We start from the raw sequence: 26,329 nt of genomic DNA, 5'->3' as shown, positions 1-26,329 counted from the left end.
TACATCGAAAAGAAGCTAATTGAAAATTCTGACAACTTAGATGTTTACTGAGATAGTAATTTCTTTACTAAATGACCTCTCTAAAAAAGTGTTAGTTCCCAGAATAATTCAGAATTGGGAAAAGGTTTTAAAGTACAGTACCACTCACCCGTACAGACCAAGGAGATAGAGAGTGGTCAACACTCTATTTTGATACCTTCCAATCAGATCTGGTATCTGATGATGACCCAGTGATGTCCCCTTCTCTCTGATGGCAGATCCAGCTTCCTTTGGTCTCAGTCCCCAAGATTATATGTGAACTTTTTATCCAGCTGTTGGGAATTTCTCATGGTTGTCATCCCCTCCCTGCCAGGGACCCAAATTGTACTGCTTCATTCCATACTACTACTTGTGTTTCACTGTCTCTGGCCAGACTTTCTTGGTTATATAATCCTGCTGGTGCTGCTGCTGCTGCTGCTGCTAAGTCGCTTCAGTTGTATCCGACTCTGTGCGACCCCATACACGGCAGCCCACCAGGCTTCCCCGTCCCTGGGATTCTCCAGGCAAGAACACTGGAGTGGGTTGCCATTTCCTTCTCCAGTGCATGAAAGTGAAAAGTGAAAGTGAAGTCGCTCAGTCATGTCTGTCTGTAGCAACCCCATGGACTGCAGCCTACCAGGCTCCTCCATCCATGGGATTTTCCAGGCAAAAGTACTGGAGTGGAGTGCCATTGCCTTCTCCATATATACTCCTAGGAAACACTTATTCAGAATTCCTGATGCTGTCCTCAATATCAGCAATGATACTTTCCTATGTATTGGAAGACATTGGTTGTCTAAATGGAAGAAAGAGCAATAATGACAGGAAAGTTCATTGAGTGCTCTACCATGTGTAAGACACTTGCAAATCACTTTGGAGTTGTTACCTGGATAGAATTTCACCCTGGTCCAGTTGTTCATCCACAATCTGCGTCAATTTTCTGATGCCTGTCCCTCTGCCCCACATTTCCTCAGGGACTCATAACATACCTTGAGTTATGAAAATTTAGACTTGTTCCAAGAAACCTGTGATTTACCTGCACCATTATCCAAAAGTTCCAAAACTTCTGTTTCTCCAAATTTTGATTCAATGAAAGCAGTCACGTTGGCTCCAAGAATGGGTAAATACCCTTGTAGAATTTCTGCATAAACAATCAGTGGGCTGGGATAGCTGTTTGTATCTTTATTCACTTTAGCATTCACTGTGATTGGAGGCACAAAAGAGTTTGCTGCCCGAGAATTTACTGTTATAGTCAATGTTTCTGAGCTTGTTTTTGCTTGAATATTGTAAGTCCACACACCCACCTAAAAATTCAATAAAAATGGAATAAGTATCCAACAACAAGCTATTTTCTGTTTTTCCATTATCTAACTCTAAACTATTAAGTGTGTTACCAAATAAACAGAGCTTTGAGAGCTTTAAGAGTTTTGAGGGTAAAGAGGTAACAGTTGAGGCAGTTTGGAAAGAATATCCTATTATCATGCCTGGTATCCAAAGTTTATGAAATCTCCATTGGTAAAAATAAGTTTTGGAAAGTTTGCCTTGATCTTGGACTTATCCTTAGATCTCAGAGTCTACAGACTCTATGACCTGGTGAAAAATGAAAGTGAAAGTTGCTCAGTCATTTCCGACTCTTTGCGACCCCATGGACAATAGTCCGTGGAATTCTCTAGGCCACAGTATTGGAGTGGGTAGCCTTTCCAACCCAGGGATCAAACCCAGGTCTCCTGCACTGCAGGCAGATTCTTTACCAGCTGAGCCACAAGAGAAGCCTAAGAATATTGGAGTGGGTAGCCTATCCTTCTCCAGCAGATCTTCCCGAGCCAGGAATCAAACTGGGGTCTCCTGCATTGTTGGCAGATTCTTTACCAACTGAGTTATCAAGGAAGCTCCCCTATGATCTGGTATAAGAAATAGCTTTGTAGCTATCTACACAGCAAGCTGCACAGACTTACTACATTGTCCCCTCAAAGTTTGTCCTTAGCCTACTTAATTTTTTCCTTTCTCGTCCTTTCTTCTAATGCTTAAGTTCTTTTTTCCCCCCTCTGTCACCAAAATTTTCGGGACCATACAGTCATATCAAGTACATTCTACTTTATCTAAATTTTGAAATGATACAAGTATTGGCATCCACATTTATGATATCAAATGATGTATTTTCACCTGTAAAATTTGCAAAGAGGTCTAAAAATTAATTGTTTACCTTTGTAGCTCCTGGAATATTGAGATAGGCCATTTTGGAAGTTGAATCCACTGTGAAATTCTCCATTGACATTCCATTGGGATCAAAGAGAGAAATAGAGGGAAGTTGTTGGCTCCATGTGATGAGAAAGAATGTGTCCTTTCCCACAGTGCTATCAATTATTACAGTGCCATTCATCCAGTCATTACTGTTGAGTTTTAATCCCTTACTTTCAAGCTGTTTAAATATATAAAAAATTAATAACTGTAGAAGAGAGTAATTTTATGCTTTTTTTCTGTTTTACGTATTTTTAAATTTCTGCCTTGAGAACAAACTTAAATATGGCATACCACCTTAGGCTTGCGATCTCTTTGAAAGCTAATTGGGATGACAGTTGTCAGTCAGAAAGTGTGGAACTAAAGCTACTGAGGCGAGAATAGGATATAATAAAAGCATTAGAGCAGGACAATGGGATTTACAGTTGGAGATACGGCCCTGTTATTATTTTCCCAGCTGTCTTGGTGAGCACCTATGCTAGGATTTAGCATTAAAGTGCTAAACTACCTCTGAGAAAATTAGTTCTGTGTGTGTATTGCCCTCAGTTTACCATTTTTCTTGACTTAAAATAAAGTGCTCAGTCACTCAGTTGTGTCTGACTCTTTGTGACACCATGGACTATAACCCTACAGGCTCCTAGTCCATGGAATTCTCCAGACAAGAATACCGGAATGGATTGCCATTTTCTCCTACAGGGGATCTTCCCCACCCAGGGATCCACCCAGCATCTCCTAAATTGGCAGGCAGATCATTTACCACTGAGCCACCTGGTGATGATACAGAACTCAAAACTTGTAACAACCAGATTATTTTTCTTGGTTAAGTCTAAATCCAAACATAAATACTCGAGGACTAGGAACTCTGACCTGAATAGATTGCTGGGAGGCATCGATGTTCCCTGATGCAAGGGCTGCAAAAGCATCAATAAGGCCATTGTTCTGGCCTTCGTCTGAAGCATAAACATATTTTCCTCCTAAAATGTAAATACATTAACTAGGTTGCTTTTCAGAAAATAAGTGCTTTTCACATTTTAGTGATTAGGATGATATCAGGGTAAACAAAACCATAGTTTCAGTATGTATTATAAAAATAAATCCAAATCAGATAGGCATAAAAGATTATCTCTGAAATGTTGCCTAAAAAATTTCACAACTGGGAGGTAAGCTACCTTTTAACTCCACTAATAGAAATCTTTCTGGTTTAAATGCATCAGCTAACTAAAGAATGTGAAAGGAGATGTTATGATTTCATGAACTAAAGCTCACAGGATCACATAGCCTTTAGGAAAATTATTCACTTTAATGATTATTTAAGATACAGTTCTAACCATATCAGCTTTCAAGTTTTCCTGCCAGAGTGGGTCAGAATCAGAAAGGTTAAAGAGATTTCATATTGAAGCATCCTGACAAAATTTGGCAATGAGCAGATAAAAAATGGTAAGCAATAGAGACAAGTTTAAAAACAATACTTTTGGAGGGATATTTAGGACAGAAATACTTTACAATGGCTATAAAATTACTTCGAAATGATGGGAGTTTGTACAATTAAGCATTAAAAAGCAAGTGTTTGTTTGGTAACATTAGATACAATAATTCAATACAATAATTGATTTTTATAATGTTATAAATTATGTATTCTCTACTATGTTTAAGAAGGCACTGAACACACGTAGTCCATTTTCTTCACATGTCTTTGTAAGATAATAGCTATTTTACGTTTAATCTAGAAACGTTGTTATTACTATATTTATAGCCGGAGCTTCTGTTAAGCCCATCCTTAACTTTCAGTCTATTCTCTAGCCTCATGTATTTCTCACTATCCCTCAATGTGGCTTGCATTGTCACCCCAACATGCTTTATATTCTCTGTCATCCTTTTTTCTTCCGGAGAAAGCAAACAAACTGATAAATGTCTAGCTCCTCATCTCTCATGCCTTGTTTCCCCGACTCTATTCAATGCTGAGAGAATCAATGACTCCATCTGCTCACATGGTGTTTGACACCTGTGTATGTCTCTTGTTATGGAGGAGTGTTATCTGACTATGCTTTTCTGATTAGCGGTGTTATTTGTCTCTCCATTCAGCGGGACTATTGGCACCTTCAGATCATGTCTGGTTTAACTCTGATCCCAAGCTCCTGGCACAGTACCTGCAGAGGAGGAGCTTAAGAGAACTTGTTGAATTGTCAGCCTCTACATTTATGTATTGCTATCAAAGGATGCATGTCATATTTTACCTGTTGCAGTGCTCATCTCTTTGACTTCTAGAGCAGCATTTGGTCCAAGAGCAATGAAATGAATGATGGCCCCACTTTGTTTCACTTTCTCAGTACAAGACTTCACAGTGTTATCCTCCCCGTCAGTCAGCAGCACTATTTCAGATCCATCTAGTTGAAAGTAAGCATTTCTAATTGCCTACAAATATAAGCAGAGCATTATTACAGGTGATCCTAGGTCAACTAGGCCTGGGAGAGATTAGGATAAAATGGACATAGAAAATAGTGTGCAGAAAAGAGGAGACAGCTTCATTTTTAAATCAAAGGATCTGTAATCACAATGCTAGGGGAATTTAAACAGAACTTTTTATTTTCTGTCCACCCACAGTAGGAAATGTTTGCTCAGATGAAGTTGTGTGGGAGTAGGGGTATGGAAAATCCTACTTGAGTTCAATGACTATGACATCACATTCTGTGGCACTCAGGAAAACCAGACACCAAGCATATAATGGCATTAAATATTTTTTTGCTTCTTTGGTTCTGTAGGCAGCTAGATGCATTAAGAGTTCACCTCAAAATTTTTAAAGCAGCTGTTGGTTCCAAATTAGGGTATCCTCAGTATGCTAATAAACAAAAGATGTGGAAAGTTCTACACAAGTTAAAAATCTTGTTATATAATTTTTAATTAATCGCTAATAGTCACAAGCACATAACTAAGCATATTAATGGTGCTAAGAGAATATATGACTTACTGAGAATGTATCCTATTTATGGCTTGAACCATTTCCTATAAAGCTAAATAGTTTGAAACACAGAGTTTTGAATCTAGGCACCCATAAGAAAGGATAAAGATAATTTATCTCAGGAAGACAACTGTATTTCATCTTCTTTGACAGCTTTATTGGAAGTGGCTTCTTGATACATCATTTTGAGAAACCGAGTCCAGTCCAAGAGAAAAAAAATGATAGGCTATCAGTGACTTAGGCAAAGAATGACTGCTATATATAATTTTCAGTTCAGTCAGTTCAGTCGCTCAGTTGTGTCAGACTCTTTGTGACCCCCATGGACTACAGCACACCAGGCTTCCCTGTCCATCACTAACTCTCGGAGCTTGCTCAATTCATATCCATCAAGTCAGTGATATCATCCAACCATCTCATCCTCTGTCGTCCCCTTCTCCTCCCGCCTTCAGTCTTTCCCAGCATCAGGGTCTTTTCAGTTCTTCACATCAGTTGGCCTAAGTGTTGGAGCTTCAGCGTCAGCATCAGTCCTTCCAATTAATATTCAGGACAGATTTCCTTTAGGATTGGCTGGTTTCATCTCCTTGCAGTCCAAGCGACTGCAAAGCATCAATTCTTCAGTGCTCAACTTTCTTTATAGTCCAACTCTCACATCCATACATGACCACTGAAAAACCATAGCTTTGACTAGATGGACCTTCTTTGAGAAAGTAATGTCTCTGCTTTTTAATATGCTCTCTAGGTTGGTTATAGCTTTTCTTCCAAAGAGCAAGCGTCTTTTAATTTCATGGCTTCAGTCACCATCTGCAGTGATTTTGGAGCCCCCCAAAATAAAGTCTCTTACTGCTTCCATTGTTTCCCTATCTATTTGCCATATAGCGATGGAACCAGATGCCATGATCTTAGTTTTCTGAATGTATATTTTTAATCTATTTGAAATATGGCTCTATGTACACTAGAACCAAATTAAAATTTAGGAAATGTTTTCATGCATTATAGCATTTATACATCATCCCCATCACATCCCCCCCTACACATCTGGGAACAAATGAAGATTCAAAGATGAAGCAGAGTTCTCTGTCCTTCATGTCTCCCTTGTATTATTTTATTCACTGAACACTTGCAGTGTGTTATTCACTGCACTGACTGCTGGGGATTCAGCAGGAACTACATGGATTTTGTATTCATAGAAATAATTACATTTAAAGATATTTATTGGGAGTTGGGTGAGAGACTGGGGAAATATAGAGATGATTGGCAAAGGCAAAACTAAAACAATCAATAAAGAGAAACTATAATATTATAGTGCTACCATTTACTCTGAAGGAGATCAACCCTGGGATTTCTTTGGAAGGAATAATGCTAAAGCTGAAGCTCCAGTACTTTGGCCACCTCATGCGAAGAGTTGACTCATTGGAAAAGACTCTGATGCTGGGAGGGATGGGAGCAGGAGGAGAAGGGGATGACAGAGGATGAGATGGCTGGATGGCATCACTGACTCAATGGACGTGAGTCTGAGTGAACTCCAGGAGTTGGTGATGGACAGGGAGGCCTGGTGTCCTGTGATTCATGGGGTTGCAAAGAGTCGGACATGACTGAGCGACTGAACTGAACTGAACCAGAGTCATCTTCCCAAAATATGAAATAATTATGTCTTTTGTGCTTAAAGCCCTTCTGTTGTGTTTAAAATACAAACCTCATCATATCTTTTTGAGGGTTTGAAGAATATAGCCATTTTCTACCCGGCAATTACATTTCATTCCCCTTACTTGCCAAATTCCAGTGTCACTGGCTTCTATAATTTCTTAAATAATTCAGTTTTTGTTCACCTCATTCCCAAGGGACTTGGCCCTTTTCTTTCTACCTGAATGACTGGCTCCTTCTCATCCTTCAAATCTTAGCTTAACCATCACCCTTCAGATAGATCCTCTCTTCACCCTAAGTGGGCTTTGTCCCTCTTTCCCTCTTACTTAATCACATTACATTTGTTTGGTCACTTCACAAGACTATCTCCACAACCTTCAATTAAAAAAAAATTGATAGATTTATCTGTATATTATCTGTTCCTCAATAAATTAACATGTGAGATTTGCTTCTTACATAAATATGTGTTAATAAATTAAAATATATTATGGTTACTCCCTACAGTAAATATGCATTGGATAAATTAAACATGAACAACCCTACAGACTAACATTCATACTCAATTTTATTGATGAGGTAATTAAAAGCTACTGAGGTGAAGAATGCTTAAAGTTAGAAATCTGGTAAGTGATCATTGGAGTATGAACTCAGACTTCATGTTAGAAAACTATACGAAAATGCCATTAATTCATAAAAGAGAGACATTTGATAGAGTTGGAAGTGGCAGGAAAAGCTGCATGAAGGATCAAGGATTTTGAAGAATGGATAGAATTTTGGCATGCAAAGACAGAAAAGAAACATTTTAGACAGGGGAATTACATGTATGAAGGCTGTTAGTACATAGGGGCTTGGAGAACAATGTGTGCAGTAAATTGGTTGAGGCAGAGAGTATTGGTAAGGGAGAACTGAAAAAAAAAAGGCTGGCAAGAGAGGTGAGGGCAAGTTTATCATAGAATGAGAAGCTTTTAAATAACATCACACTGAGGAATTTAGACTTTATCTTATGGACTGTGAAGGGACATGTTTTTTAAGCAGGAAAATGATGCAATTGATATTAATTTTGAGCTCAAGATGACCATTTGGATAAAAATAAGATTTGTAATAATAATTAATGTGAATTATATGTTTACTATGTAGTATAATGACTACTGTCCTAAGTACAAACGTGTATCATTTTGCTTAAGTCTCATAATAATCCTATGAGTTAAGCATTCTTATTTTTCTATATTTTATACATAAGGCATTAGAGACTAATTTCCAAGGAGGCTGAAGACTGTGCCTAGATCACATGGCTAGTAAGTAGTATAGCTGGTACTCTGATGATGTCACAACTCATGTTATGACCAGTATTCCTTACCCTAAGTATGCTTAACAGTTCTTGCTACATCTGGAACTTTGACAGATAAACATTAGTTTCCCTAACTGAATATAACAGAAGCTAACATGAGGATTGCTCTGAAGGAGAGTCAAACCATATAACTTGCTTCATTGCTTAAAATTGGATGACTCTTGCTGTTCAAGCCCTCTTATTTAATTAGCATTCCTTGAGCACTGACTACTGCATGGTAATAAGACAAAGTCTCTGACCTCATTGGGCTTATACTCCAGTGAAACTGTAATAGTCATTTATTTACCCATTACTTTGCTCATTGATTTCTTTTAATGGAAAGATGGACAAGTGAATTTCTCTATGTGATTAGTTCTCTACTTTTCAGAATTACTTACATTAAAATTAGGGAGCAAGTATGAGGAGCACCACTTAACATAAAAATGTTCTAGTAATAAACAAAGTATATTTGAAGTATGGTTTTCACCTGAAATCCTGATTCAATTCCACTGCAGATGGAAGTTCCTCCGCTAGCAACTGTAGGTAAACTTTCCAAGAGCTTTCTTCTTTCATTGCTGCTTATGATTTGGATTAGATTACTTCTGATGGAAGCAGAACTATCAAAGTGTACCATCCCCACCCAAGATCCATTTTCAACAGTCTGCAGCAGGAAATGTTGGGCCGCTTGGTTCATTCGATTTAGACGATTAGAAGTCTGAATAAAAACGGGTAATAAAAACAAGTAATTTTTGACAGGGAAGTAATAGAAGCCCACAGAAAATGAGTGAACAGACTTTGTTGTTAAAGGTTTTCTATCAATGGTAATTGATGTTATTAAAGAAAGCAAAATTTTTTCAATTGATAAAATTAAAAATACAGTTCTATTTATTATGTAATACATGGTGGTTTGATAGCTAAGTTGTGTCTGACTCTTTTGCAACCCCATGAACTGTAGCCTGCCAGGCTCTCTGTCCATGGGATTCTCCAGGAAAGAATACTGGAGTGGTTTGCCATTTCCTTCTCCAAGGGATCTTCCTAACCCAGGGACTGAACCTGCATCTCTTGTATTGCAGATGGTCTCCTGCAATACAGGTGGATTCTTTACCCACTGAGCCACCTGGGAAGCCTTATGTAATACATATGTATAGTATATAAAGGAACACAGGTTTTAAACTAGAGCTGATTCTGGGCTTCTTAGCACCTAAATTAGAGGTGTAGAGTATGGTGGAGGTTGGGTTGGAACTGGGGGGTGATTACTCAAATGTTAGAGACTGCTTGATTACTCCTGGGATCCTCCGTTCCAGTTGTATCAGGATGAAACTACTCCCCAGGTCCCATAATATCAATATCAAACCAGACCATCATGGGCTCCAACTAGAAACTGAAATCTCTCCATCCCCTGGGCACCTGACTAACCAAAAGATGAAATTTACTCTAAATTCCACCTTGCCCATTTCTGCTTCTACAACTAACCACACCCCACAACATTTCCACTAATGGATTAACTGTAATTGGTTCTTTGGTAACCCACTAGGATTCTAGTCCTTATTTTCTAGGTGAATACCCTAGGATGTACACCTTTTCATGCATTGGTCTTTTCCAGTCCCTCAGTACCAATTGACCTGTGGCACCTGTTCCCAACACATGCCCAAGTTTCCCTCTGAACTGCCTAGAAACAAATCACAGTGAGGAACTTCTTCTATAATACATCCCCATCTTAGCAGGTTATGTCTACCATTTTGCTTTACCTTTAAACTTGACTATGCCTGCACCCTGTCTAGGGAAAACTGCTTATCTTCTCTCCCAATTAAGAATCTCATCTCTCCCCAGGGACTCTTCCTAAAACATTGTTACGTGGTGAGGTCTAGCACTCTGATATTCTTTCTGAAACCCTGTGGTACTGTGGATTATTTCAGCCAGCTGTATCATCCACTGCCATTTCCACTAACTAATCAACCCCCATTTGTTGAATATATTATTCCTGATCTTCAGCATGCTTTATGCTGCCTCAAATGTGCCATCCTTTTGACACATTACACCTGCTATTTATAGTATGTTCATTTCAACAATTTTTTATTGAATGCCTACATGTGATAAACCATATTCTAGACAAAAGGACACAAAGATGAATAAGACTACTTCAAGTCCTAGGAGACCTGGTTCCTAGGTAAGATGGTTTCAAGTCCGAGAGGTATTCATAAAATAGTGGGAGAAAAATGTGTAATTTCAATATAATATATAGTAATAAGGGGAACCCTGATGACTCAGCAGGTAAAGAATTTGCCTGCAATGCATGAGACACAGGAGACATGGGTTCAGTCCCTGAATCAAGAAGATCTCCTGGAGGAGAAAATGGCACTCCAGTATTCTTGCCTGGAAAATCCCATGGATGGAGGAGCCTACAGTTCATGAGGTCACAAAGCGTTGGACATGACTGAGTGACTAAACACACAGCCAGGTCACTGTGAAAGAACTAAGAAATGCCCTTAGCCCAGCCTGGAAGACCAGCCCATGTCCTGGACAAAGTGGATACCTATGCCAAATATTGAAATATAATTATTAACTCATGATGGGAAAGAGAGTGAAATGTTTCTTTATTCATCTATGAACTTTTCAAGGATATGGATCTCTATTCCTAAAGCCTAGTACAAGCCTAGTCCCATTCTCTTAATGTAGTAGAAGGAATGAATGGCTGAATCTGGCCATGTCTTCTTTATAGTGATGCTTTCTGTCTGTGTCTTTGAGCATAAGGAGGTCATTCCTATAGAGAGTTTAAATAAGAGACACATGTTAAGAATCCTGTTGGTTGATCTTGTTCCTTGATTTGGAATGTAGTTTGGAAGCTCTGAATTCACTCTTTCTTCATGCCTGTCAAGTATTTTCAATAGATAAAGGGAGTAAGATTAGGAAATAATTACACATTTCAATCTCCAGTTCTGATCCTGCAATAAAAGCTTTACTGAAGACTTAAAAGTTCTCCTGAATAAACTCTCCATTTTCTGGGAAATAAAATTCTTGGATTAGGTCCTTCTAACTCTAATTACATCCTTCTTTCATTATAATGGTCATTGCCCCTCTTGAGGTCAAGATCACAGGAGGTGACAGTACTTATGCCACCATACATTTTAGAAGAACCCAGGTACAGGTAGCAGTCAGAATGTTCTTAGACATTCGATCACTGCCCTGTCCCCACATCCAGGAAAAATGGGCCCATGAACTCACCGCCATGCTTCCAGACTTATCAAGAACTAAGCACACAATTCTTTCACTGATCTTTAGCAATGAGAAGACAGGTGGAGGGGGTGGTGCCGACATAGCCGTTGTGTTTTTAAAATCCTCAGAATTGCTGATCACCTCCCATGTGCTTCTATAATCGCACATTTTGTTTTGTAGACTTGGAGCTTCTCGGTTATGGTTTTTTTCATTACAGAATTTAGTGACCTAAAAGGTTAACATTATAAAATGAAAATAAATTATATAGGGTGCATTTAAAAACTCACCAACAGATCTTAAAAAATTAAAAACCTTTTCTTTAAAAAAGCTGATTGAATGAAATATGATTTAAGGGAGGAAATGTTTTAGTAAGGCAGATTTTCAATAATAATAGGTAACACTACTTGGGCGCTTACTATGTGCCAGCCAATGTTCAAAGAATTCTATAATAATACATCTAATCCCTCAGGTCACCTGCATAGATAATTTATAAACATGATAACAAGTCCTCTGATTGTAAATGCATCAACAAAAACTGAAGTAACGATTGATTGATATACTTACAGAATCAATACCTTGCATAAACATTATGGATGTCTCTTCAGTTTGATATTTATCAGGGAAGAATTGACAATTTTTTTGATACAGATTTGTCTTGGAATCAATTCTGCATTCCCTATCTGATACACAGCTGCCTCCTTCACACACATATACTCTATTTAAGCCAGTAATACCTGTGGAACACCTGAAAATATGTGACAGTTAGTCTTTGAGGCAATCTAATCATTAAAATTTTTATAAAATATTAAGTGGTCTTCTTGTCAAGGTTGTTAATAATGGTCTTTATCAATATTTTTATTCTTATTTGTATACCACACACATCCTATTTTGACAGCAAAGTTTAAGGGTTTCCACCAGGTAGCTTATCTGTTTTACAAGAAAATTTTGAGGGAAGTCTGAAGTAGGCTCTCCTGTCTATGCAAAGGGTGAGTCTGCTGGAATTAAATCTTCTGTTGTCCCACTTATACTAGTGACTGTAGGCTCCCCTTTGCCAAACATCTCTCCCAGTAACCTTGTGATGGTAAATACATTGCAGGAATCTGGAAAAGGCATCTTGTGAAATCATTTAGTCTTGGTACCACTTTAACCTTAGACTGTTTGTGTATTCCTCACTCAAAGAAATTTTCTTCAAAAGAATGAAACGTTGCATAGCTACAAGTGTTTGGATTACTCAAGAAGCATTTTTACGCAAAATGAAATGTGGCTAGAAGGAAAGACGGGTTCTGCCAAGGCCAGTAAAGAAGAGTAGAGGAATTTTAGACATATGTTTTATTGCATGGAATTTGCAGCAAGAGACAGTGATTGCAACAAATACGTTGTAATGTTAGCGTAGCTCATCTTTTCAGTGTGTTCCAGTCCAAATTAAAGAAAACAAAGACTAGATTTTATTCAGTAATTTCATGTCTTCTAAATATGTCTATGCCTCTATTGCCCCCAAACTCAGCAAACTTAATAGCATTACCTATGTTAACAACTTATAACTCAGTTGGTAAAGAATCCACCTGCAATGCAGGAGACCCTGGTTTAATTCCTGGATCAGGAAGATCCACTGGAGAAGGGATAGCCTACCCACTACCAGTCTTCTTGGGCTTCCCTTGTGGCTCAGCTGATAAAGAATCCGCCTGCAATGCGGGAGACCCGGTTAGGTCCCTGGGTTGGAAAGATACCCTGGTGAAGGGAAAGGCTATCCACTCCAGTATTATGGACTGGAGAATTCCATGGACAAGTCAGACATGACTGAGCAACTTTCACTTTCACATGTTAACAACCATGATGACAATTCTGTAGCAGAGACTAGGCTTTTAGGAGAATATGACCTAAACAAACAGCTTCCCAGGTAGCACTAGTGGTAAAGAACCCGCCTGCCAAAGGAGGAGACATAAGAGGCATGGATTCGATCCCTGGATTGGGAAGATCCCCTAGAGAAAGAAGGGCACGACAACACATTTCAGTATTCTTCTCCGGAGAATCCCACGGATAGAGGAGCCTGGCAAGCTACTGTCCATAGTCTGGCAAAGGGTTAGACACGACTGAAGTGACTTAGCATGCGTGAATGATCTAAACAAATGTTATCAAAATAATAATCTTTGAAATATGCATCCTAAAACTTGGTGCTATGGTGCTGAGGAAGAATCTTCACTGAAATTTGTACATTTTTTAATAAGTCCCCATCCCCAGAAGGGCATCTAAGATTGATTAAGCAACTGGCATCCAATTTTACACTCATTACCCCATATATTCTGTTCTCTTGATCTCACAATCCAGTTAAGTGTGATGCTTCACAGGTATTTTAACACAAATTTATTAATCTCAAGAAATTTCTCCTTGGCTCTTTGAAGCTGGCTGATTTCCTACTCAGCTGGCATTCTCCACTACTTATTTTTTCATTCTTTTGTAGTGTAAATAATTTTTACCTCCTAGAACATAGTACAACCCTTTACATAGAACATTAACTTAGCACAAATGAGTTCTGGCAGCTATGATAGAGAGGTATAAAAATAAATCAACTTGACTGCCAGATGCTCTTGAATCTATGTGTGTTTTAAATGGACAAGCAGCTTCTTTCAGGTATTTTCTTAAAAAACCAAAAAGCTCTGTTTTGTGATATGGCATTCATTACCTGCGTTGGGACAAAAATGAAAGAAAGGCTCCTAAAGAAATCAGTCTAAGGAAAATGTTACTGCCAGCAGTAATTAAAAAATGAAAATAGTCATGCCTTGTTGCTTCAATTTTCCTTGACTTTGCCCTGTAGAAAGGCTCATCATCGTTGTACTCATCAAATACTCCCCAGCGGAGATGGGCCCACTCGTGGACAAGCAGTCTACCTGTGGGAAAATATTTCAAATCCATGATTATATTTTAAGTGACATAACTTGTCCCTCATATTTTAATAAAAAATTTAAAATCCAGAATATTTAAATAGCTGTCAGCATTTGTATTTTGTTTATAAAACACATATGGTGTTACATTTTATTGCATTAATTATATCATTTCAGCATATTATTTTTTATCCCACACCTGTTAAGTCAACAAACCATTTACTATGTATATGCTAAGGGCAGAACAGTTTGAACTCTGAGTTTTGGTTCTTGAGGATCAAAAAGTCTTAGATATTACCATGGTTTTTAGCCCTGCAAAAGTTACTTCTACCACAGTATAAACATATATAAAATACACCTATGGTATTGAAATTTCATGAAGGTGCAACTTTCAACTGCATAATTGCATATAAAACTGCATAATTTAAAAATGTCTACATATGCTTGTTAAGGGTTGCTAATGAAAAAAAGGTTGAAAAACACTGCTATAGACAAAATATAATTTGAGGATGTCTAATGAGGTGATAGTGAAGAGGAACTAAAGAGCCTCATGATGAAAGTGAAAGAGGAGAGTGAAAAAGTTAGCTTAAAGCTCAACATTCAGAAAACAAAGATCATGGCATCTGGTTCCATCACTTCATGGCAAATAGATGGAGAAACAGTGGAAACAGTGGCAGACTATTTTGGGGGCCTCCGAAATCACTGCAGGTGGTGACTGCAGCCATGAAATTAAAAGACGCTTACTCCTTGGAAGGAAAGTTATGACCAACCTAGACAGCATATTCAAAAGCAGAGACATTACTTTGCCAACAAAGGTCCATCTAGTCAAGGCTATGGTTTTTCCAGTAGTCATGTATGGATGTGAGAGTTGGACTATAATGAAGGCTGAGCGCTGAATAATTGATGCTTTTGAACTGTGGTGTTGGAGAAGACTCTTGAGAGTCCCTTGGACTGCAAGGAGATCCAACCAGTTCATCTAAAGGAAATCAGTCCTGAATGTTCATTGGAAGGACTGACGTTGAAGCTGAAACTCCAATACTTTGGCCACCTGATGGGAAGAGCTGTGTGATTTGTAAAGACTTTGATGCTGGGAAAAATTGAAGACAAGAGGAGAAGGGGACGACAGAGGATGAGATGGTTGGATGGCATCACTGACTCAATGGACATGAGTTTGAGTAAACCAGGAGTTGGTGATGGACAGGGTGGCCTGGCGTGCTGCAGTCCATGGGGTCGCCAAGAATTGGACATGACTGAGTGACTGAACTGAACTGAATGAGGTGATTAATTTATAGTACTTAGCACATATAAGCATTAATTAAATTAAAACAATTATTTTTTAATTATATATATTCAGCACTGTACTAGATACTAAGAAATACAGATATGAGTAAGATAGAGTCCTTGAGTAGGATAAGGTTCTAGAGAGTTGAGTCAGAACTAAACTTTTTTTCCCTAAGAGTTTCAGGATTAATAGCAGCATAAAGGTTAAATCCAAGCTTGAAATGCACAGAGAAGAATAAATACATTTTTGTTTTAGCAATAGTAGGAAAAACTTTAGTGGAAATTGAAATGGAGAAGTAGAATTTGAAAATGTAGTCTGGTCCACTACACTATGTGTTTCTCTAACTATAATGGCCTCATGAGACATGAAAATAGGGGGAAAATGTCACCATTATGAAGAAGTCATGTTTCTTCTTTAAACCTTTGCTCCTCAGTATGTGTTCCCTGACCAGCAGTGTAGCATCAATTGGGAGCTGAAAAGACACGTGGAATGTTGTGCCTACTCTAGACCTAATGACTCAGAATTTGGTTATTATCAATCACAAGACCCCTAAATTACTACTCTACACATTTAAGTTTAAAAACACTGTTTTTAGCTTTCTTAGGAAAATGGTGCCAATGAGTGAGCATGAATTATTTATATCCTTCGGTGTGGGAGGAAAAAGCTCTCATATCAACGACTGTGATAGAAATTTGGTGAGTCTTAAGAAAACTCATATCTGCCTGCATCTGTGGTTCCTTTTTTAGAACAGTCCATGTCAGATTGACTTTCTTTTCAGCTCATGGCTGGTTGCCTGGCTCCCATGGTTTCCTCAATTTGTTGAAAGAATAGATTTCAGGTACTCGACTGGATGGACGTGAGTCTGAGTGAACACCGGGAGTTGGTGATGGACAGGGAGGCCTGGCGTGCTGCGATTCATGGGGTTGCAAAGAGTCAGACACGACTGAGCGACTGAACTGAACTGACCACACCTGTGCTGTGGTGTGCTGTGCTTAGTCGCTCAGTTGTATCCGACTCTTTGTGACCCCATGGGCTGTAGCCTGCCAGGCTCCTCTGTCCATGGGGATTCTCCAGACGAGAATACTGGAGTGAGTTGCCATGTCTTCCTCCAGGGGATCTTCCCAACCCAGGGACTGAACCCAGGTCTCCCACATTGCAGGTGGATTCTTTGCTGTCTGAATCACCAGGGAACCCCAAGAATACTGGAGTGGGTAGCCTATCCCTTCTCCAGGGCACCACATATACAAAAGGGTAACTATGTGAGGAGATGATATGTTAATTAGCTCAACCATGGCAGTCATTTTACTGTGTACATGTATGTGAAATCATTGTGTTATGCATCTTAATTATATATAATTGTTGTTAAAAAGCAGTTCCTCTGACTTAGAAGTCCATTCCTATCTCAATTATTGGCTCAGCTCCTACTAGCCCTGTTCTTACTTCCAATAGTATTTCACTGTGTGTGTGTGTGTGTGTGTGTGTGTGTATACTTCTAGTATTCGCTTTGGAGGCAGCTTCCAGACACACTGAACTGCTGCTTGAGGGTTCAAAAACTCTTTCCAGGGAACTATTGTTTTGCCGTTATTATTTTTACTACAAATTGCATAGATTTTGAAGAGTTTCTTCTTTATCTTATTTCCTCCCAAAGCCCTGTTGTTTTTAAGGCATTGTTTTCCAGAATTTGAGTTTTCCCACAAACATATATATCACATTATGGGAGAAATACTTGTGTAAGAAAGAGGGGGAAACTGTCAGTTATGGGATGGGGTAAGCTGAGGAGTGTGGGGAAAGAATAAGAGCTCCACTGGGGGCATTATTTTTAAAAACTGAAGAAAATCTTCCTCTCCTAAGACAGGTGGAGATGGAAGGAGATGTACATGGACATGAGTTTGGAAGTAGAAATGTAGAAGGTAGGGGCTTCTACTTTCTCAGTCAAAGCATTCATTAACTTATAAGGTGGAAAAGCTTGGTTATTGGTCTTAAGAAAAGTGATAGATATTTAGAACAACTGTTAGGGGGAATGAGCAAGATGAGAGGAAGCAAGTCCAATCACTGTTGAGTAGATTTGAGAGCTTCACTGACCTTGTGAAACGTGTTTTTTAAAACAATACCAATTAGTTTTATAATTTTCTTTCACAATCTTGGAAAGATACTACAGGAGTCAAAAGAAACTGCCTAGAAAATTCAGTATGGAGAAATGGCAAGTTGAACAAAACATAAGGATAAAAGTGGTAAGGGAGTTGTGCTATTTACGCTAGTAGGTGACATGACCGACTTTGCTGGACGTGCCAAGTAGAAAAGACGCTATATCTAGAAAGGCACAAGGGACTAAAGGTGCCAAGTGCAACAAACATGGTCAGATCAAAGGAAGGGAGAGAGGTAAGGCTGGGATGGGATGGGATGTTGGGGCTTTAGGATTGGGGTGGAGAACAGGTCCAGAAAATGTTGAGGACAAGGGCTGACTTGTTTGACAAAGACAAAAGACTAAATAATGTTCACTGAAGGGGCAGTGCAAAAGGAAAAGGTGGTTCTGGGGAGTGCGAATTTAAGAAGTGTTTTATTGATTAGTGATGAGTTGGACACTGCTTTGACAGGGATATTCATTTTCATCTGAAATATAATGTGCTTTAGTTCACTTCAAACAGTGATCTTAACTCTTAGATTGAACTAGATGAAATTGCCATTTTCATAGTAAAAATGATCACTTATAAACAAGTTCATCTGGTTCAAAGAATGGGTTGAATAATAATATTAGCAGCTACCAGCCTATTAGTGTTTTCTCTTGGCCAGGAATTGTCGTCTTGGCCCTTTTGATTTTGCCTTGCATCTGCCTTTCATGGAGGTGGCATGTGATCAATATCCAGCAATGGAGAACTGAAAAATTAAAATGTGTTCCTAAAGCAAAAAATTTATCATGGCTGTTCCATATTCAAATTTCTGTAGAGACCATACTGAGTACATTTACAAGGATTATCTTGTTTAATGTTTCCAACAATTCTATAAGGCAGGAGCAGCTCCTCTATTCATCATTTTTAAAGGAAATAAGTACAGAAAGTCTTGGTCATTTGTTCAAAGTCACACACAGAAAAGTGACCTTGGAGTCGGGATTTAAGTCCATGAGGCTTGTATACTGAACATGGATGTAAATCTACATCTTGGAATCATTGCAAAATATTTGTTTTAACCAAAATTCCTACCTGATGGTCCAAATTCATTTTGCTTGTTTCCAAGTACAAAGTCGGGAGTGAGATGAATATATTCTCCTTTTTCTTCACAGGCTGTGAATTGCTTAGTATATGGTTCATATCTACCTGGGAGTGCAGGTGGAGCAACTCTAACATCAGCCTGAGAATGTTTAAAAAGGTGTTTAAAAGATCAGAATAGAAATTATAACATTTGTCTGAAAAATTCTGAAATTATTAATTAACATCAAATTTGAGAAGCAGCAGAGAAAATATTTTTAAGAGATGCTTTTTGATTCTTACATGTGTGTAGCTTTCATGTTTTGGCCTCTTGTACTGATTGATGTTCTTCCAGTTCTCTGGAATTAATATTGATACATTTTTGAAAAAAAATCTCTTTTCTGTGGCTTCAAACAGGTAAGTAGATGCATCAATCACCATGTTCTGGTATTATAGGAAAAAAGAGAAGTTAGGCTGGCCAAGGGACAGTAGACTAAATGAACAGGCATTCACCACAGGTATTTCTCACCTTTAGTCACTACAAAAAAGCAACTGGCTGGTGAGTAGGGTTTCTGATTCAAAAATCAAGATCTGTCATCTGTCAGTTCAAAATTATGACTTATTTTGCACATTTAACAGCTTTCAGTCTTCTATAATCAAAAGGCAAATACTTATGTTTGCATTATGAGGAACTGATTAATATGATAAAGGGCACAAACTTTGGAAGCAGCTAGACTTGGTTTTAATGCTAGCTTAAGCCTCTTGCTATTAAAATTTGACTAGTTTATGTGACTGCTTTGAATCTCAGCCTTCTTATCTATTTAATATGCTCTTACAACCTATCTTTAAGGATGGCATAAACATGAAATGAGTTATAAATAAGTATTCTACACAAGGTAGTTATAAAACTCTTTGATATCATCACTATTGTAATTACTAGTAAGGAACAGCCTTACCTGATGCAAACTGAGAAAAACGGTTTATACGGATGGGTCATAGAAGTTTACACTGCCTCTCAGGAGAGGCAGTGGATTGGGAGCACGGGGAGTGGAGTGATGGGAAAGTTCATAGGAGAGGCCCCACTTTTTAGGCAGAGCTTCTTGTTCTGCCAGCAAGGTGAAAATAATATATCTTACATTATTAGTACCCTTATATTGTTAGTATCCCAAACCCCAAAATGTTAGGATTAATAAGAGAAATAGTAAATCCCATGGACAGAGGAGCCTGGTGGGCTGCAGTCCATGGGGTCGTGAAGAGTCGGACACGACTGAGTGACTTCACTTTCACTTTTCACTCTCATGCGTTGGAGAAGGAAATGGCAACCCACTCCAGTGTTCTTGCCTGGAGAATCCCAGGGACTGGAGAGCCTGGTGGGCTGCCATCTATAGGGTCGCCCAAAGCCAGACACGACTGAAGCAACTTAGCAGCAGCAGCCGCAGTTCCTCAAAAGAGCTTATTATCTGGTGGAGGAAATAGATGGTTGAAAGGTTCTTTGGTGATCTCTTCTACATGATCAAATCCACTGAAAAATTGAGGAATACTGGGTTCTGGATGATGATGTTACCCTATTCATGTTGCTGGCAAACATCACAGTATACAGTATTTTTTATTTGAAAATATCTCCTCCTTTTCAATTCTTCCTGACCTAAGACCAGAATGTAACTTTTCTTCAGAAATTCCAAGGATTTCTTCCCTTTACTCTGGAAGATGGTCTAGTGTGCTCTTAGTGTACCGAAGAGATCATTAAAGTGATTAGGCTCAGAGCAGGCATCAGCCAGAAGCCAGAGTACAGAGAACTAAAGACCAGAGGACTGGCTGGCGGTGTGACAAGGTCTTTACAGAGCTCCCAAAGTAGGTTGGAAGTTACTTTTCACTTGATTATAATTATATTTTTCCAAGTATTCAAGCAAAAACCTGTGAAGTTTCTGACTCCTCCTTTCCCTCAACCCTTCTCTATCCCACACATCTAAACTATCAGCAAATTTCTCCATAATACTCTCAGAAAATGTCCAGGATCACAGCACATGAATGATCTCTCCCACAATATCTCCATTCCTATTCACCATCACTTTTCATCTGCTGCAGCTTCCTACTAATGTCCCTTGACATCTCTATGCTCACAATTTATACGGATGGGTAATAAGTGGAAGCCCTGTAGAGGGTGTCCTCAATGCTGCCATCAGAGTGATCCCAGAATAAGCAAGCTAGAGCACACCCGACCTCTGCTCAGATCCTTTCTGTGGATCTCATCTTACTCGAAGTAAAAGCCCGCATCTTTCCAGTGGTCTGGGCCCTGCAACCTCTCCAACTTCAGCTCTCCTCAGTCTTCTTCCTGCTCATTCACAGTTGTTTCCTTGGTCACATCAAACATGCTGTCACCTCCATGCCACTGCAAATGCTATCCCCTCCCCAGATTTTCCATGAGTCTTCCCTCACAGACCTCAGGCCTCTGCCAGACATCACAGCTAGTGAGACAGTTCTTGACCACCCTGCATGAAACGGTGACCCACATTCTCTCCCTGCCCCAGCTCTGCAAAGACTGCTGGTCTCCCTTGGCTGATTTTGCTGCATAGCAACCTACTACTACAGAATGGTTTACGCTGATTTTTTTTAATTATCTGTATCATCTGGAGAGAGTAGATACTGAAAGAGATCAAGAGCTTTAAGACAATTCACTGCTTTCTCGCCTGGAATGCTATAAGCAAGCATTCAATAAATCATTGTTTAAAGAATAGATAAGTCCAATTGCTAATTTATAGATAGGAAACAGAGGATCACATGTGCTGATAACCAGCAGGCAAACTGGGTTCTGAGCCAGGGATCAGTCAGAAGCTAGGGTACAGGAAACTGAAGATCCAGAGGACTGGCTAGGAGTTTGGAAGAGGACTCCAGAGATCTCCTTAATTAGACTGAAGATTGCTTCATCACTGGCCTAAAGCAGATGGAAATTATTTTCTGCCTAAGGAAGTTCCCTAAGAATGTCTCTCCTCTCTTTTTGTTTCAGATCTCAATTTAGATCTCGATCAGTTGTTTTCTGCTTAAAGTGATGACTCTCTCTGTCCCTTTGAGTGTATCTGGCATATAGTAAATTGAATTGCAGTACAGTTTGGGAAAATAAGATCACTGCATACAGTTTTGTGGGCTGCGAATTATACAAGTCCACGGGATTCAATTTATTTTATAGTCTTGTAACGCTATATGGTTGTCTTGGGTAGTGGTATGTTTATAAAGTCATGGAGGGATTTCAAATACCCTATATCAGATGACTGTGATAGCTTGGCGCCTGCTGGGGTGGCTAATAATGATTTTCAGAGGCTTCCAGGCAGAATTTTATAATATTCCATCTAAATTCCTTCTCAGAATTACTATAATATCCTAGTTGGATCAAAGAAGATTAAGATATTAATGTTTTAAAAAAGTATTCTTCAACCCAAAAGACACATGAATAAAAGGAATAAGGAAAGGTGACAATTGAAGCTCAGGTCATAAATTATGAATCAATTCAACATATCTTACTATGGTCAGACAGTATCCCAAGAATGAGAGTGTGTTCACTGTTCACCCTTTACAAAAAGAGCAATTTTTGTTGTCTTGTATAAACTGGATCTCAAATCCGTATCTATCAGCCTTCAAAACCCATGTGGAGGATCTCAGCTCTGACTGTACTGTTTAACTTGACCTTGGGAAAATTATTTCCTTTTCCAAATCCCAGTTTTCCCTTCTATATAATGTGGATGAGAGTATTTCACAAGGTTGTCTGAAAATATCAATGTAAGGACTTTGTAGAAGACTCAGAGAATGCCAGAAAACATTCTTCTAATCTGGGAATGTCTGCTAAACATTGAACTTTTACATTCAATAGAGAACCATTTTAACAAATGTTTTGCCCCTACAAACAATTCTTCCAAATACTGTTTCCTGAGCTTCAGTTAGTTTTGATACTGATCAACTAGATACTAAAAAGCTATCATTCACAATCAACTATATTAACTGCTACTCAAGCCTGTGTTCATCAGTAAATTAATCTTTGTATTTTCCTGGAATTCAAAATGTGCCAGTAAGTAAATACTGCTGTGCTTAAGATTATACAGAATGAATGATAAATGGCAGCCACAATATCACCTGCTCACCATTCACGTCAAGCTCATCAGCTTCTGAGGGATAAGAACACCCATGGGGAAAGCAGAAAGTGAGAACTTAAGGAAACAATAGTGATGGAGTTAAATATAAGGAGTTAGTAAATGTTGAGGTGAGTGACAGGGAGAATTAATTTACATGGCTGTAACACCAGTCTCTTTATTACATGAAACGTTAAAGTCGGATGAAACAATAGATATGAGTCTTTGGTTCAGTCCTGGAAACTTTCTCTTGTCTACCCACTCTTCTGAGTGAACTCAGTTACCCTCATGGCTTGAAATCTCATCAGTCACACTGATGACTCCCAAGTTTTTATCTCTCCCTAGATTTCCACCTTGAATTCAGATTCATATCTGCATCCATGTGGATATCTAATGGGCTTCCCAGGTGGTGCTAGTGGTAAAGAACCTGCCTGTCAATACAGGAGACATAAAAGACTCAGGTTAGATCCCTGGGTCGAGAAGACCCCTAGAGAAAGAAATGGCAAAAGCATCTCAAATTCAAAATTTTGCAAACTAACTTCTGACCTCCCAGCCACCAAATTTTCTCCACTTAAGTCTTTCCCTTCTCAATCAGTGATAATACCACCCTTCCAAGTGTTCAGACCAAAACCCTTGAAGTCTTCTGTGACTTTTATTTTTCCCTCTTCCCTTCCCCTACCCCACACATCTAAATCATTAGCAAACTTGTCTGTGATAAGCTCATGGCAAAGCACACGTTCAGGATCACACCACATTAATGATGTCTACCACAATATCCCTGTTCATAGTCACTGTCATTTCTCACTCCCAACAGCTCCCTACAGAGTAGCCCTCAATCCCTCTGTGTTCTAACAGAGCTTATACAAGATGAGTGACGTTTCCTCAACACTGCAGACAGAATGAGTCCAGAACCAGCACAAGCGAGCACACCTCTCCTCTTCTATGGATTCTGATTTCACTCAGAGTGAAAGTCCAGATCTTTCCAGTGGTCTGGGCCCTGCTACCTTGCCACCTCAGCTCTCCCCCACTCTTCCTCTCTTGGCCACATCAAGCATATTCTCATCTCCACGCTGCTGCACCCAGTGTCCACTCCCAGGGTTTTCAGTGGACTCTCCCCTCACTCATCTCAGGTCTCCACCCAGATGTTATGTCTCGTGAGACATTCCCTGACTACCCTGCCTGAAACAGTAACCTGCGTTCTCCCCTTATCCCAGCCCCACCATCACTGCCTATCCCCTCTGCCAGTTTATTTTACTGCATAGCAACTTACTACCATGAACCTGCTATACACTGACATGTTTTTATTATCTGTATCATCTGAAGAAAATATATACTTCATGAGATCAAGAGTTTTAAAAAAGATCCACTGCTCTCTGTCCTGTCATGCCATAGCAAGCATTCAGTAAATCATTAAGAACATACAAGTCCATTTGCTAACTTACAGATGGAGAAATGGAGGATCAGGGAGGCCCCAGGCCTTGTCTTTGATCTTATGGTGGGACAGGGTAGAACCTTGTCAATTTCCACTGCCCATTTCAGCATTATTTTATTTTATTTTTCTTACTGCACCTTGGTGCTTTTAAACTTCCTGAAGTACTAAGAAGTTTCCATTGCAGTTATCAACTACTATATATATATATATTTCTCATCAATTCAAATAGAAGAAATCCCATTACTTTCTTACCTGTATCTTTTCAATTAGCATTTCATTTTCTGGCACAGCGGGGTCTATAGCAATGATAATTCCCTCGTAGCCATTGTTATTCAGCCGAACAAGGGAAGTATTGGATCCCTGCAGCAGGTATAACATTAAGAGAAAGACAAAACTTCTGAATAACCCCATTGTTCCCCAGTGTTGTTGAAGGGGCATTTCTTTCACCTTTAATCTCTCCATATATATATATATGTATATATACTCCTGAACATTATCAATGTTGGCTAGTTATGGGACTTTGACTGTATAAAGGTCAAAGTTACATATGTGAGAAGATATTTGACTTCAGATTACACAATTGTTTTATTGTATGTTACTGTAAAATGACCTGAATCATAGATGAGTTCAGAATGTTTTATAAAATACATTGCACATATTCCTTTTGGGACATATTTTCTATGCTTTCTAATTCTGGCTAATTTCCTCAGTATAGACATATACTTTTTATATTCTGAAGAGTGCAATGTGACAATAAATAAAATTTCATCATGATATTAATAGAAAAAAATGCTAATTTTGTTATTCAGTTTTACAGTGATTTAATTATTATTTAGATTATTTACTAACAGTAAAAATAATAGAAGAGAATGTTAAGATTACTAAATGTAAATAATGTCAAATTAGGTAAGATGGCTTTGAAAATTATAAGTATTTTAAAGACTGATAAATTAAGGGATATTTAATAAAGTTATTAAAGTTTTTAAAGCCCTGCCCAGTAAAGAATGCATAGAATTTGTTTTTAATCAATTATATCAAAAAAGAATGGTATGTGTTGGTTATTATTGAGGCAGAGTGAATCATCTTAATAGTTAATATTTATTCAGTACTTACCATGGCAGAGATTCTTTCACTTACTCCTTACTGCAACTCTGTAACATAAGTATGAATATTATTTTCATTTTATACTTGGGGAAACTGAGGCACACAGTTTTAGTACCTTGCCAAGATCACATAGCTAGTGAATGGCAGAGTCAGTATTTGAACCCAATATTCTTACTCCAGAGTTTTATCATACTCCACAATAAGGCAATATTGTCTTATAAGGCAAATAATATAATAAGTTTTTTAATGAAAAAAGGGGGTCAGGATAGGAATTATAATGGTGAGTTAAGTATATCTAGTCCTAAAGAAAAGGAGCCAGGACTCATCAGAAATCCAGAAGAGAACTGAAAATAAAATAATAAAAAATATCTTTAAATTAAGAGTTTAAGTAGGAGGATACCTGTGCTACATTGAAAAAGCAAAAGAGTTTTATCAAGATAGAAGTTTTATCATACATGTTCAGATTCCAACCTCTTAGGGAGCATCTCACACCCTCCTTCCATTCATTCAGGAATATTATGGAATAACTTTACATTCATAGAATTAATATTTTATGCAAGATACGGGTGGAGCTGCTATACTAGCCATTGCAGGTGAATTGTGATTACCTGGAGGGATTAGACTGCTGCTGCTGCTGCTGCTAAGTCGCTTCAGTCATGTCCAACTCTGCGCGACCCCATAGATGGCAACCCACCAGGCTCCGCCATCCCTGGGATTCTCCAGGCAAGAACACTGACTGGAGTGGGTTGCCATTTCCTTCTCCAATACATGAACGTGAAAAGTGAAAGTGAAGTCGCTCAGTCGTGTCCGACTTGGTATTGCCAGATATATACTAGGCAGTCTTTCTTGGTTTCCTTACTGACCTCACTTCCTACTTCCCCCTGCCTCTCCCTGAACTCCAGCTTAGGGGCTTCAAGCACACCGAGCAAGGTCTCCTCC

The 26,329-nt window shown here is 38.7% G+C and overlaps 1 protein-coding gene across 1 annotated transcript in view; it reads right to left on the bottom strand.

Annotated features, from left to right (window-relative positions):
* The window catches only part of CLCA4 (chloride channel accessory 4), a 29,932-nt gene extending 5,209 nt beyond the window's left edge, over positions 1-24,723 (bottom strand). The window contains exons 1-11 of the mRNA XM_005678150.2: positions 24,539-24,723; positions 19,040-19,180; positions 18,752-18,899; positions 14,170-14,278; positions 11,958-12,138; positions 11,403-11,621; positions 8,668-8,895; positions 4,491-4,668; positions 3,124-3,230; positions 2,222-2,437; positions 1,055-1,322 (exon numbers count right to left, since the gene is read on the bottom strand). Coding sequence (XP_005678207.2) covers positions 1,055-1,322; positions 2,222-2,437; positions 3,124-3,230; positions 4,491-4,668; positions 8,668-8,895; positions 11,403-11,621; positions 11,958-12,138; positions 14,170-14,278; positions 18,752-18,899; positions 19,040-19,180; positions 24,539-24,697 — 1,954 coding nt within the window. The 5' untranslated portion in view covers positions 24,698-24,723. The remainder of the gene's footprint in view (positions 1-1,054; positions 1,323-2,221; positions 2,438-3,123; positions 3,231-4,490; positions 4,669-8,667; positions 8,896-11,402; positions 11,622-11,957; positions 12,139-14,169; positions 14,279-18,751; positions 18,900-19,039; positions 19,181-24,538) is intronic.

The sequence above is a fragment of the Capra hircus genome, chromosome 3, assembly GCF_001704415.2.
Source record: "Capra hircus breed San Clemente chromosome 3, ASM170441v1, whole genome shotgun sequence".
NCBI lineage: Eukaryota > Metazoa > Chordata > Mammalia > Artiodactyla > Bovidae > Capra > Capra hircus.
The sequence above is the reverse complement of the archived record's forward strand: the minus strand, read 5'-3'. Positions and strand labels throughout refer to the sequence as shown.